The 14,986-nt window shown below is 47.6% G+C and overlaps 1 protein-coding gene across 1 annotated transcript; it reads left to right on the top strand.

The window, feature by feature from the left end:
* The first annotated feature begins 6,365 nt into the window (after positions 1–6,365).
* Positions 6,366–14,407, top strand: LOC136651281 (leukocyte-associated immunoglobulin-like receptor 1). The gene is made up of 5 exons (XM_066627529.1): positions 6,366–6,659; positions 8,896–8,955; positions 11,130–11,243; positions 12,477–12,529; positions 14,036–14,407. Exons 1-5 carry the CDS (start codon positions 6,458–6,460, stop codon positions 14,204–14,206), a joined length of 600 nt encoding a protein of 199 aa, XP_066483626.1. The 5' UTR covers positions 6,366–6,457; the 3' UTR covers positions 14,207–14,407.
* The last annotated feature ends 579 nt before the right edge of the window (positions 14,408–14,986 follow it).

Here is a 14,986-nt window from a genome sequence, read left to right as displayed (position 1 = left end):
ACTGCTGACCGTAGCCAGTTGATGGGAGCTGGTGACTCCCTTGTTCAACAGCTTTGCTGGCCTCTGTGTTTTGGGTCCCAATTTTGAAGAGTTACGAAGCACGACAGTGAGTTACTTTCTCCTACAGAAACCTGCCTGGACGTGAAGGTCAGCTGGAGAGGTTCTCCTTTGCCACCCACCACTAGCCAATTTGAGCTTGGCTGGGGTACAGAAGGGGGCCTTCCCTACAGCTACATCCTAGCACTGGAACTCTCTTCCAAGGGGCATCTATGTGAAAACTTGCTCTTCCTTCAGACAAGTAGTGTACGGGGGGGGGGGGGTCGTCAGGGCAAATGCCCCAGATGCCACCTGTGGGGGGCACTGCCGCACTCTCCTCTCCCCACCGCCACCAGTAATTTTTCTTTTTAGGTCTTTAAAGGATTTTTGAGGGCCAGGAGTCTACTGGTGGCCTCCCTGACCCCAAGAAGGTTTTCTGAGGCCTCTGGAGGCCTAAACATCAATGACATTTTAGGCCTTTCAGACATCTCAGAAGGCCTTCTGGAGCCTCTAAAGGCCTTTGAAAGGCCTCCAGATGCACCTGGTGGGAGGTGGGGCAGCATGGGGGTTCTGCACATTGCGGTCCTGGCCCCAGGTGACACAGCAGCCAGGTTAATCACTGCTCCAGACTGGGCTACTGCTCAGTAACCTCCTTAACAAAGCAATGGCCAGCCAGTGTTCAGGTACCACTCTTGTAGCAAGAGAGATATTGGTATGATTTTATTCGCTCGTTTGCTTATTGCTACTTAATTGTTATTGTTGTAATTATGATTTTGGTTGTTGTTTTGAAACCTGAAGCCATTTTGAACACCTGTATATTGTGGAAGTAGGAATTATAAATATATATAATAAAGAAGACATGATTTTTTGCTAAAAAGAACTCAAAAATGCTCTATCAGTGATATCAGTCATGCACCTTTCCAGGCAGAATGAGGAATTTCAGTGGCCCAAAGAAGTCAAGGAGCCCATCAGAGTCATTCAAAATGCCACACATATTGTCAGCTCATAGGAGCAACTGCTGGTATTTTGCTTCTGGCCTATAAGGTGCAAGTTTCAATGAAACCAGCTGAACAACTGCCCATTCGCGTGAGGAAGAATGTGTTCACGCACTTCTCTCCGACTGCCATCCAATGCATCACTTCATTCCCACATAGTCATGTGAGGGCAAAAGGTCCAAATCATGTCTAATTGGCCAGCTAAAACACTACCTGCCAGGATGGTGTAGTGGTCTGAGAGTTGAACCAAGACCTGGAAGATCTGGGTTCAAGTCCCTGCTCAACCACGAAGCTTCCTGGGTGACCTTGGGCCAGACCCTCTCAGCCTCACCTACCTCACAGGGTTGTTGTGAAGAGAAAAGAAGGAGAGGAGAGCCTTGTACACAGCCCTGAGCTCCTTAGAGGAAGGGCGGTATAGAAATGTGAAAAATAAATAATACCGTTGCATATAAGAACTGCAATGACAAACAACCCCATGGTATCTTAAAGGCTAGCAAATCTATTTCAGCATAGATTAATTTGTTCATCTCTACAGTGCCAGAGGAGTCTTTGATGCTGCACAATAACAGCTACACAATAACATGGCCACCCTTCTGGAACTTGTTGCATAAAAAGAGTGCAGTAGATCAGGGGTAGATCAGACATTCCACCCGCTCCTTGACGGGATGGAATGATCTACTAGGTAGGGGAAAAATGGGCACTTTCCTGTTCCTGGTTGGGCAGTTGATATCAACCAAACCAGCCCAGCATGGCCATCAAGCTTAAGTCAAACACCCCTCATTTTACCTATTAAGCACCACATGGAAGGAAGACAGGGGGAGGATACGAGGGGGAACAAACATGGACACACCCCTCAGGGCTTCTAATCCTGCCGTTTAGCCAGTTGGAGCCAAAGTCACAACCAAGCTACTATGACACAATGTGGGGAGATCACAAGGTCAGCCAGTATATGCTCTATTAACTCAACTAGGCGGAGAGAGAAAAAAACAAATGCAAGCCCAAGGAAGCGTTCCTTCATGAAAAATTAAGCAATAAAAACTATATGGTCGCTCCTGCCAGACAGGAATAGGAAAGTAAATTCAGGAAGTCACTGATTCAGGAGGGGAGTGATCTGGGACTTGACACATGAGACACATCTTGACACATCTCCCCCTCCCTGCATGCTCCTGTCCATGTTTTCAACACACTTCTGGTTGAAAGCCTGCATCAATCGCATACATTTGCCTGCATGTCTAATTTGGCCCTGTACAGGGCCATCTTGAAAGCATGTCATCCTAACACTCCATACTGTAGGAAGCCACAGCAGTGATAAAAGAAGCTAGAATATCTGATCCCCCAAGATGGAAGGCAGATAGTGGAATTCCAATCTACATCCAGGACTGGGGACACTGTTTCATGGGTTTCAGCCTTACTGGATACTGGCCATCACCAGAGGGTAGTACTGGGGTTCTGTTGTAGGAACTGTAGCAGTTATTTGGTCTCCAAACGCTGAGGACATCCAATTCAGATGAAGCTCTGGAAATGCTCAATGTGTATTTGGAATCATCAATGGACTGGATAAGGGGCCAACAAACCGATCAGATGGAGGTGCTGTCACTAGGAGGTTCATGTGTGTCAGGAGATGGCAACTGCTCATCCAGGTTGGGCAACAGCCAAGGGCTCCATGCCCACCTGGATGACTCCTGACGTCCTCCAGTACCTACCTCTTGCATAGTGGCGGTGGTGCTGCACACCTCTCCACCAAGAACTGCTGCATTCTGCCCTCCCTATTAGTGAATGTGCTGGTAATGGTGGCATGTGCCTGTCAGTTAAAGACCTGCCACCTCAGCTGCTTCCCCATTGGTTAACAGGGCACCTCCAAGAGAATCCGATGATGGTACAGGGTCCTCTGGAAGGAAATGCATTCATCAGTGGGAAGGGTGGGAAGAGGAGTCTCAGTCCCCAGTGAGAGACTTCTCTTATTCGTACCCTCCTCATAAGAACATAAGAACAGCCCCACTGAATCAGGCCATAGGCCCATCTAGTTCAGCTTCCTGTATCTCACAGCGGCCCCACCAAATGCCTCAGAGAGCACACCAGATAACAAGAAGACCTGCAAGGCTTCCTGGGAATTGTAGTTAAGAACATAAGAACAGCCCCACTGGATCAGGCCATAGGCCCATCTAGTCCAGCTTCCTGTATCTCACAGCGGCCCACCAAATGCCCAGGGAGCACACCAGATAACAAGAGACCTCATCCTGGCGCCCTCCCTTGCATCTGGCATTCTGACATAACCCATTTCTAAAATCAGGAGGTTGTGCATACACATCATGGCTTGAACCCCGTAATGGATTTTTCCTCCAGAAACTTGTCCAATCCCCTTTTAAAGGCATCCAGGCTAGACGCCAGCACCACATCCTGTGGCAAGGAGTTCCACAGACCAACCACACGCTGAGTAAAGAAATATTTTCTTTTGTCTGTCCTAACCCGCCCAACACTCAATTTTAGTGGATGTCCCCTGGTTCTGGTATTATGTGAGAGTATAAAGAGCATCTCCCTATCCACTCTGTCCATCCCCTGCATAATTTTGTATGTCTCAATCATGTCCCCCCTCAGGCGTCTCTTTTCTAGGCTGAAGAGGCCCAAACGCCATAGCCTTTCCTCGTAAGGAAGGTGCCCCAGCCCAATAATCATCTTAGTCGCTCTCTTTTGCACCTTTTCCATTTCCACTATGTCTTTTTTGAGATGCGGCGACCAGAACTGGACACAATACTCCAGGTGTGGCCTTACCATAGATTTGTACAATGGCATTATAATATTAGCTGTTTTGTTCTCAATACCCTTCCCAATGATCCTCATTGGCAAATAATCAGGAGATAATATGGCAGCTTTCCTCTCTCCACTAATAATGCACAAGGGGAGGAGCTACTGCCATTGTGGTTGTCTAGGGTGGGGGGAAGTAGGGACCAATGGATCTGGGCAAATCTCAGGCCCTGCTAAGCTACACAAGCCTTGATTTTGCCAAAACATTTGCGGGCCAGTAGCTGAGGCAGGTTACCAAGAATTCACTCAATGTGAAGCCTCCTTCTTTCAATGAGAACAGATTCCCTTGACCCCCAAAGGCTCTCCTGGGGAAATCACCCTGCTGGCTGAGGAGTCATCAGAAAACACAGGATTGGTTTTGAGTCGAAACTGGTACAGCGTCATACATATGGATTTTGAAATCTGTTCCCTTCCTTCGCATGCTAAGGCTGCAGCCTGAAAGGGGATGTGGTTTGCTGGTTGCTACAGGGCTGCTGACCAAGATCAACTTTACTGTCAGAGCACAGAGAACTAGTACATGAAAGGGCACTGCCGGATCTCAAAAGCTGGAATCTGCACCTGAAACCTTCTTTGGACGACCACAGAGCTGGGATAGGATACTGGACCGTCAACATGAGATTCTCCTACAGCATCCTTTTCCTTGGTTGGTATTGCAGAAGGACAAAGAGTGGGACGAGAGGGGCTGCAATGGCGGGGGGGGGGGGACAGAGGATCAGAAACCTCATATAGATTCCGGGCTCAGATCAAGCCCAGCCTGAGATGGCATCTGCTCCAGGAAGCTGCCTTGTTTCCCACCCACGCTGCTCAACTTGATCCCCACCCTTTTCCTTATCTCTTGCCTCTTCCGTCTCTCTCCATGCCCTCCTCCCAGAAAGCCAAACCAAGCTGAGTTGCAAGCCTTCCTTCTTCTCCTTGTTGCGTCCCCTTTGGCTTACTTGAAAATCTTCAGCAAGCTGCATACTCTTGAGGGAGCTGGGTAGCCTGTCATGGAACTTCCTCGCTCTAGCATGGGAGCAGCAGAATCCCAGTCTCCTGGGCAAGGCCAACTGCCTTGCCCTTTGGGGAGCATACACTAGCATGCTTGATTTTGGAGACTGATTGAGGTTGTCACGGAGTGACACTCGGTACAGGCAAGAAGACAGTCCCTAGAGGTGAGGCAGGAGGTGGGGGATAGGAAGCCTCTTTTGCCGGTCTGCAAACTGAGACATCTGCCTCGCTAGTGGGTTGACCCTGATGGGTTTCTGCTGCTCGGATATCTTGTCCCTAACGGAATCATCTCCCTTCCAGGCTTGTGGCTGACGGGGCAGTGCTGGGTGCCTGGAGGTGAGTGTCGGTGAACAAAAAAATTATTTGTTTTGGGAGAGATGAATTGGCAGTACTGGAACTGAGTATCATGGCTTCCCCTAACCAAGTTGCCTTTTAAAAATGGGCTCCTGACAAGAGACACCTGCCAAAGTCTCATCCAATCAAAGATCCTTGCAAAAAAGAGCAATCTTGCAGTCAGAGAGCAGGGGATGGTGTGGGCAGGGAGAGCCAGGGAAGGGGGCAAGATGGGGGGCAGTGGTGCACACTATATCCCATCCCCCTTTCCAGGCCAGATCTGCCAACATGGATCCTCTCAGACTTGTGCCGGTGATAGAGCAGGTGCAGGTCCGAGTCGACTCGTTGCTGTGTCAGGGCCTATTCCGAGGCTATGGGACAAATGTCAAGACTAGAAAATTCCCACGCTGGATACAGTGCAAACCATGCTGGTCCTGCTGCATTGGTGTGAGGGACTTTCAATAGTATTGGGTTGCAAGACTCTCCCACAGGGCTGCTGTTTCAGCCTCTTTCTCCCCCGTAAGCACAGAGAGAAGCTTCCCCTGAGGTCAGAGGGCTCAGAAGGTCTGTGTTGTGGTTCTGCTTGAGTGAAGTGGGCAGCTGAGTTACATAAAAGAAAAATTGTGATAGGCCCTCCCTCCCTCATGACGATGGCTGCCTATGCTGGGGGCTGGGAGGAAGGAGTTCAACAGCTCTATGCCTCTTAGGACTCACAAGAGTGAGTCAGTGTTCCTGGTCAGTCATTTCCCATGTGATCCAAACTCACTGCTGTTTGTTCCCATAGAGCAGGGCCACTCAACCTGCAATCTGGAGGCCAGATCCAGCATTCAGGCGGATCCATCCATCGAGTGAACTGACCTTTCTGTTCTGGCTGGGCATTGTGCAAAGTCCTCCTCCTCTGGAGGGCAGGGATGCTCTGGACAGTTTTGTCTGCCCAGACGTCCTGTTGTACGGCCTTCTGAGAAGCCAGGCAGCAGATGTGCCTGCCCAGAGCATCCCTGTCCTTTGAACAAGGAGGACCTCACACAGCACCCAGGCGGAATGCTCGGATGCAGTCCGGACAGGGACCACATTCCGTGTGCACTTTGAGAGCTGCTGCCACAGAGTGTACAAAAGTCTCCCATTTTGGATTTAGGGTGTCCTTGATTAACAGATTTCACTCTCATGCTCTTTCTCACCCAGTAACATCTTATCCCAAGCCTTCTATCTCAGTGCACCCCAGTGAGACGGTAGCCTTGGGGGGGACTGTCCACATTCGCTGTAAGAATGAAGACCCTAACAAACTGATTTCTGAAGACACACGAATGGAATTCCACCTGCAGAAACAAACATCTTCGGATTTTGAGATGTGGAGAACTGAGGTGGCAGAGCGTGATGAGGTTGTTTTTCCATTTGACAATGTTGCACCATCAGATGCCGGGATCTACCGCTGTATATATTGCTACAAAACATACAGTTGTCAAGCATGGTCACGTTACAGTGAAAGAGTCAATATCAGCATAAGAGGTGAGGCTCTGGCTCAGTCCTTGTATGTTTTCGTAAATGACACTAAAACGGGTTTTGTATTTTCTACAAATGGAAAAGTTCATTGATTTATAACTGAAAAGAGATTCTCTACCACTTATGAGATACTTTGCAAAATTGTCTTGAAATTAATTCCGGAGCCAAATATGTTTTTAGTGAGTGAATATTTTTAGAGACTGAATTCACTAGCATGTAGGTTTGATACCAAGCGACATGATCCCACAACCTTCTTTATGTTATTTCCAACATTTGACCCCAATTTTCCCAAACCCTTTTATGAATACGGGAGCAAGGTGTTCTGCCAAATCCCAATCCAAGCTCTGCCTGGAGAATTATGCCCACATTTAGCTAATTAGCACCCCTTTTCCCCCCTCAAAAAATGACCCTGGTTCTGCCCTGCAGTCCTGCTGGACCCCACCTCCAGGGTAGCTTGCCTGTTCAACCTGCAGAGGTTCTCTCTCCTGCCAGCAGCCTCCCACCACTACAGCAGCCCCTTGGTCCTCAGCAGGTCTTGGGCACAGCAGCCACACACCAAACTCCAGTGTCTCTAGCAGTCTGTTCCAGCAGTCTCCAAAGTCCATTCACCAATCAGTTCCTTAGTCCATTAATCCAGTCTGTCCTTCCTCAAGCTTTCCTCCTTCTACTGCCCACCAACCCTTCCTGCTTCAGGTGCTCCTTATATCCCTGAGGGCCCTATTGCCTTCAAGTGGCTGCAGCTGTGCAGCACACTCTGCTGGATACCCAGGCCTTACCCTTAAAGGGGCCACTGCTGACACCACAGCCTACATCATTTCTGATCATTTAGTCCTTAATACTTTACAGGCATGCCCCTTAATGCTTCGGCAAGTGCAGATTCGGTATCCACACTTCCAGTTATCCACGGATACCTCTTAAAAAGATAGGGGAATATTTTTAAAAATCTTGTTTTACCAAGATTTTTTAAACATTCCCTTATATTTTTAAAAGGTGTCCCCAGTATCCATGGCTTCAGTATCCATGGGGAGTCCAGAACAGAACCCCAGCAGATACAGGGGCACACCTGTATATAGTCAGCACTGCATAGATAGTGCAGCATGACTTCAGTAATGATGCCTTTGCTTCAAAAGCAGGTTTTTTTAATACCTCTCATTCAGAATTAGTTTTTGTATTAGTGTGTATTGTTCTGAGTCAAAGCTCTCCTGCCTGGATTTTGGGCCAGAACTGATAAAGAAGACTGACATCCCAAAACAGGTTGATTACAGAATTCCATGGGACAGAGTCTACCAGAATCTGGTAATAGTGTTATTAGGATCAATCCTAAAGCCCTCATAAATGCTTAGAATTTTATGCCTGCAAAATTGCAGGGGCAGAGTAGCCCCAAAGAGCTGCCTGGGGTATTCCTCAGGGGGTAAAGGGAATAAAATCCCCTTTCTCCGAGTTGCACCCCAGCCTGTGCCAAACCTGCACTGGATACAGCCCAGTTTGCCTGCCGGTTCCAGCACAGGTTAGGTTTGTGCCCTAAGAGGCAGCGGCCACCATCTTAGATGGCTCTCCCGTGGCACCCCCTCACATGATTTTCCAGGGTGGTACCCAGGGCTTATCTCCCCTTTGCCCCCTGCTTGCTCTGCTAGTAGAACATTGCCCCCTGCTTGCTCTGCTAGTAGAACATTGTCAGTACAGAGAACAGAAGTGAAGGAGACAATCTTAAATAAAGCTACAAATGAATTTTAGGTGATGCATTAGATAGGAAGGCATTTAATTCAGCCATATTTGATCTTGAAATCTCAGCTTGCATGAACACTATGTCTTTTGCTCTTAAATGGAACTAGGACTGCTGATAGATCAGTATCCAAAAAATGTTCTTAGAACAACTCGGTGAAGAATTTTCAGGATTCCCATGTCAGCCCTTTATAGTTTTTACATCTGTTCAGTTTTTCTACACTTTGGGAACTTCAGGATGAAGGAGTAGAATAAATGTGGCAAATGTGCAGCCACCCACAGCTAGCTTTCTTCAGACATGATGTGCCTCTGTTTGCACCCTTAAAGAGATCAAGATCAAAAGTCTGCTATCAACAAAAGTCCTAAAGAACAATTCAATGAGTTGCCATCTTTTGGATATTTGCACTCTGACCCAAACTTGTGTGTTCATCAACAGCAAGCACATCTCTCTCTCTCTCTCATTTTATCAACTTAGATGCCCTACCTTCTAAACATCACTCTGCATCTTTTTCTCATGCAGGACAAATTCATCCCAAGTCTTCCACTCCAGTTAATGCAAGAGAGAAGAGCTACAATGACGGTACGTATGAAAATACAGCCAAGCAGAGTTCTAGCTACAGAGAAAGGGGGGTTTTGTACACCGATGGTGTCAAGATGCAGACATCTGGGACTGTATTTCCCACTGTCAATACCTCACAGTCAGATGGGGGGGGGGGGGTGATCCACAGATGTACACAGTGCAGCAGATTAAATGTCTTAGGACTGAGTTCTGTTTAGAGTGACAGGGTATACATCTCCATGACAAGTAATGTTCCGATTCAGTCCTTGCGGTCTTTGCAAGTGACCGTAAAATGAGCAATGCACTGTATACATCTAAAAATCAAATAGAAACTCAAGGGGGGGAAGGACATCTACTTTGCCTTCACTACCACTATGAAGTTCTCTACTGAACTTTTGAGACATTTGGGGTGCAATCCTAACCAACTTTCCAGCACTGACATAGCTGTGCCAATGTGGCGTGCAGTGCATCTTGCGGGGGGCAGGGTGTCAAGGGGGGCCTCCTCAAGGTAAGGGTATGTTTGTTACCTTACCTTGAGGTTGCATTGCGGCTAGGCCAGTGCTGGAAAGTTGGTTAAGATTGTGCCCTTGAGCCCTACTCTCCCCAAACACCAAAAAGCTCCTCCCCAATTTTCACTGCCTATCAATTACTCAATGAAAATAAAGGAACCTATTAGAATCAGCACCCGTTGAGTCCTAAGGTGAATCCTGACTGGTTGGCAACCTTCAGTCTCAAAAGACTATGGTATAAGCGTACAGCACCCGGTATTCCCGGGCAGTCTCCCATCTAAGTACTAACCAGGCCTGACCCTGCTTAGCTTCCAAGATCAGATAAGATCAGGCATGTGCCGGGTAACAGTTGCTGCCTGAGCATCACTGAAATCAATGAGAGAAGTGAGCCAAGTTTGTCACAAGTCTCATTCATTTCAGAGAGATTTAGTCAGGATTCACCTCCTTTGGCTACAAAGGTTCTCTTTATGAGCTGTAACCAAAGTTAGTGAATCCTGATTAGATGCCACTGAGGTCAACGAGATGTTGTTGTGACTAACTTAAGTCTCCTGGGCAGTCCAGTCCTAACCTGCCCTGGAGCAGGCAGACCAGCAGTCCTGCTTCACATCCAGAGCAGGGTTGGGGCCAAAAGCAGCTCAGCCCAGGGCAAGGGAAATCGCTTCCCATTATCCAGGTGAAGCCACAGCTGACCCAATGGGGCTACTCGGATCCATGCCACCTCAAGAGGTGGAACAGATTCGAGCAGCCTGGAGCTGCCCTGGGCTGCCTGGGACCAGGCATAGGATGCGACATAAGTCCTGGATCCTGGCCTTATCCACCACTCACCTGCCGTCCGCCCCCTTCTGAAGCGGTGCTGCTGAAAGGGTGACCTGCATGATCATTGGACTCTCCACCCTTTCAGCAGTGCAGCTTCTGCCGCTTTGCTCAGCAACCAAGGTGGTGCTAGAAGACCCTCAACTATCGTGCAGACCAGATAAAGAGCTTCCCTGGGCCACATCAGCCCACAGGCCATATGTCTAACATTTGTAAAATGCTAACCTAAACTGTTTGTGGTTTTGTTTTGCCAAATTCCCTTTCCAAGCTTGTTCTAGAGTACATGTGCCCACTTTAAGCTAATTAGTTCCCCTGGCTCAAAATGGCTAGCTCTAGCAGCATACAAAAACTAACACTGCACCCCAGCACCAACGGGAAGGTAACCAATAAGTAGCTTGCCTACGGGGCTGCAGGGTCCCTTCTCTCAGTCCTCAAAGCAGTAGTTCATCTAGGGGTAGCAGCACCCCCTCAGCTCTCCACCACTCAGCAGCCTCCAGTCAGCTAGTTTGCCAGGCAGCCAGTCCATTAGCCAGTTTGTAAGTCAGTCCATGAGTCAGTCCACCAGTTCATTGTCCATCCACCAGTCTGTTGGTCAGCTTGCCAGGTCATTAGTCCATCTGCCAGTCAATCAGTTTAATCCAGCCATCCATCTGTCCTTCAAGCAATTCTCCTCCTACTACCTCACAGTCTCTCTAACCTCCAGGTGCCACTTTTATTAAAGACTTTGTTGCCTCTAGTGGCTGCAGCTGTGCAGCACACCCACTGCTGAAAGCCCAGGCTTTAACCCCATGTTTCCCAGATTCGCCGGAGCAAAGGGCTACTGCATTCACCACATTCCATCTCCTTGCAATATCTTCCGCATTTCCACTGCAGATTTCCCAGTCAATTCCAGTACAATCATATGGGCAGGTGCTGCTGCTGGCTCTCTCGTTCTGATTCTCCTGCTGCTGTTGCTGGCCTTCGTATTGTACAGAAAAAGGAAAAGGGGTAAGTGGACCTCTTGGTGGGTTGCTTTATAAGGGCTGATATTCAAGCATCTACAACTGAAGTGGGACGTTTCCCTTTGAAGCATGTGGGAAGGTGTGAGAGAGTCCCCGTAGGAAAGGTGATCCCAAACAGGCACATCCATGAGGCCAACTGAAGCCATTGCCTCAGGCAGCAGATTGATGGGAGAGTAGCTCTGACTGCCTACTTGTCTCCACTGCCCCTCCTTTTCCTTCCACTCCCTGGACTGGAAAAAGAAGAGGGGCACAGAGAGGGAAAGGAAATGTGGAGGAAAGGAGAGTGCTGAGCTAGAACAGTGTTTCTCAATGTTTGTCCTCTCCTGTACCACTTCACAAGGTCCATCTATTTGAAGTACCTCCAATGACATTCGAAGTACTAGCAATGACATCATCACCAGTTACTTCTGGATTGGGAGGCCAGATGAGACGTGACAAACACTAGTAAGAGGCTCAGGGGGGACCAGAGGGGTTTTCAGAGTGAGGAAAAGCATGCTTTGGAGCTCTGCCTGCCAAGCTGGGCCTCCTACTTGTTGTGTTGTGTTCCTGGTCTCATTGCCATGCAGTAGATATCCAGGGATCCCTCAAGTACCACTAAACACAACCTCATGCACCACTAGTAGTACCCGTACCACTGGTTGAGAAACAACAAGCTAGAACAAAGAAGAGTGGGAAGAGCAGAGGCTGGCACATCATTGGGTAAAGGGGCAGCATTTGAGATCCCAACTCAGGCATCAGGAGATCTTGGGCCAGTCCCAATCACATGACAAATAGATGACGTTGACTGACGTCAGAGGAAGCAAGCTCATTTTCCAACAAAATATGTTTGTGGCCCTTCTGGTTGCCAAGGTAGGATTGAAATGTGTGAGCAATGCCTGTTGTTGGAATCTCCAAAGCCAAGTGGAATGTCCAGAAGTTAGGGTGTGGGACTTCAGTGCCCAGTGTAGTTCCTTGCTTGGTCCCATAAAAAAAAAAAAAAAAAACACATGTATACGCAAATAGCTTTAATGCAGATGGGTCTCAGAAGCGCAGTTCAGAATCTGGATGACTTTGGTGGAGAAAGCTTCCAGCGCAAAGTGAAGCCTAGCCCAACAGATATGAAATAAGAGACTTCCTCTCTCAAGACAAGGGTCTCAGGGCTTGGGGTGGGAGTGGCACCTGCAATTCTATTTTGAATCAGCAGGGGTGAGGAACCTCATGCGGTTTCTCTAATCTACAGGCTCCACTGCTCATGAAAGAACCCAACCGCTGCCAATGAAAGAAACCAACCTGGTAAGACGCTGTACTATGAACAAACACCCCTATCATGACTGGCAACAACCCTGTTCTCAAATTCTGATCCTGGAACCTAAGGGGGAAAAAATCCATACCATTTCAAATGACTGGAGGTGGCCAAGAAACGAACTTCTGGTTCTAAAAGGAAAGCCAGTATTGGTCATAATTCTCTGTGGATAAATATAGAGACTCTATCAGTTCATCTCTACAATGTGAGCCCTAAGGGCACTACATGAATGGGCAGTAGTAATTTAATGTAATGTCAGAAATGCCAGTCAGGACAGCATCAGAGCTGTACCCCCACTGGCAAGGCCTGGTTATGTGAATCACAAGTATATGATGCTGCTTGCCCACTTCTGGGGTTTGGCGGGAAGTGGAGAATGATGAATGGGGCTAAGCCCCATCCTTCAATGGGTCTTCTGGCGACTTCAGTGGTCATTCCACCCTGCCCTGAGACTGCCATTCTTACTGCACCCCTAGACTTATTTTATTACAAGAGGGATCATTCAGCAAAATGTTGCATTTAACCCCCCACCCCCAAACTGGTATATTTCCCACTATTAAAATCTCAGGGAGAAAATTATTCCCTCCCCTCCTTTGCTATTTTATTTTCCAACTGTTACTGCAACATTCTGTTTCCTGGGGGGGATAGTAAATTTATTTATTTATTAAAAATTATATCCCACTTCTTTCTTGAAAAAAGGTGGCTAACAACTTAGTAAAAATAAAAACCTCCATGGTTGTTTGCGGAGGGGGGGGAGTTTTATAGTTTCCTAAGAGTTGGTTCCATTGGAACCCATAGGAATTTCTTCATGCTGGACCATAATTGGACCATACTACAGTATAATGCTGCTCTGCGCTTCTAATCTTCCTGGTACTTTATACTCCCTCTCTCTATTTAATCTCCTCTGTCACCTCTTCACACAATCATCTGTTGCACTTCCCGTCTATTGCACTACTCACATTGAAAAAACATGTCTTCTGCCCTACCCTGCTCCTTTTCTGAGCAGAACATAAGTTTTCCAAGGCCTTGTGAAGCCTCTTTCTAACGCCAGACTCTCACACTAACCCTTGAACTGTCCAGGATACAAAGCGCTTTGAGGCATTTTTGCTCCGTAAGTGCTAAACTTCTGTAAACATCTGATTTTCAGTAATTTCCCAGAAACCCCAAGCTTTTTTTTCTTGGTGGTCCTATTTTGGCTACAACCCTACCAGCATGGGGGGGAAGCACTTCAGAATAGAGGTATAGAATCCAGAGCAACCTGACTGGTTTCCATTGTCACACTTAAGGAAGAAGTGGTGGCAGGACTGCAGCCTAGGGACCCAATCCAGCCACAGTGCAACCCCAAGGTAAGAGAACAAATGTTGCCTTACCTTGAGGAGGCCTCTGTGACTGCCCACCCCCATCTTAGGATGCAGCACACACCCTTTTGGCACAGCTGCATCAGTGCTTGAACAATGGATAGGACTGGGCCTTGAGTCTCTTTGTTTTTTTCACTGTAGCCCCTAAAACCAGAGTCGGAAGGTGAGGCTGAAGATGACCCTGATGGAGTTTCCTATGCTGTATTAAACCACCATTCACTAAAGAGGCAAGAGGCAGCGAAACTGGAGAGCATCTCCGAGTCCTGTGTCTACGCATCTGTGGCCAATGGCAGAAGTAGGAAGGGCCTATAGGCAGCATTTCACAGAGATGGCGGAACTTCTGAGACCGGCTATACCCAAGTTCGATAACCACGCATGCAGATCAGTGCATGTGAGGTCCACTTATTTTTTAACTGCACAGACATAAAACTCGCCTATGAACAAAAACCCTTATCAGGACTGTGGACCTCCCGGATCATCTGAAGTGGTCCTATGTGTGCCGCTTTTGGACAAGGCCAGATGAGCACAAACAAGATGTGGGGCCTTCTCTATAACAGCACTATAACTATAGAAGTGAAGTACATCCCTTCTGAAGTGAGATCTGTGCTCCTCCTGATAGTATTCTGGCAAAAGAGTTTGAAATCCTCTTTCTTTCTTTTTTTGCGCCTTTTCATATGTAGTATTGGAGGGGGAGTTATGTTGCTGCCCCAAAAACTGCCATCTTATTTGCCTTGATTGTCATTTTTATCTGTGCTGCTCTGCATTTATGCTGCTGTTTGCTTTTTTTCTTTTAACACACTACTGCTGATATTATTTTTGTGATGTTTGCAATGTATTTATTATGATATTTCTGTAAGCTGCCTTGGGGTGACCCACTGGAAGGGGGGAAAGGGAAGAGTTGTTTAAATAAACAAATGAATACCTGTATAGAAGTTTATTTATTGAGGAATTTGTACTTTCACAAATGCAGCTGGTTTATGGAGATAGCTGCCAGGTTCAACAGTTGCCACAATGGCCCCACTGGCCAGATCCTGACTGTAGCTAAGCCCAGAGACAACAAATCTCTTGCTGTGTGTGGCCCACAAAGGCTGG

Source organism: Tiliqua scincoides, chromosome 5 (genome assembly GCF_035046505.1).
Source record: "Tiliqua scincoides isolate rTilSci1 chromosome 5, rTilSci1.hap2, whole genome shotgun sequence".
NCBI lineage: Eukaryota > Metazoa > Chordata > Lepidosauria > Squamata > Scincidae > Tiliqua > Tiliqua scincoides.
The sequence above is the reverse complement of the archived record's forward strand: the minus strand, read 5'-3'. Positions and strand labels throughout refer to the sequence as shown.

Coding starts and splice junctions, on each gene's coding strand:
- LOC136651281 (XM_066627529.1), top strand. CDS start 6,458: ATGGAATTCCACCTGCAGAAACAAACATCTTCGGATTTTGAGATGTGG. Junction 11,244..12,476: donor GTACAGAAAAAGGAAAAGGG/GTAAGTGGACCT, acceptor TCTAATCTACAG/GCTCCACTGCTCATGAAAGA. Junction 12,530..14,035: donor CAATGAAAGAAACCAACCTG/GTAAGACGCTGT, acceptor TTTTCACTGTAG/CCCCTAAAACCAGAGTCGGA.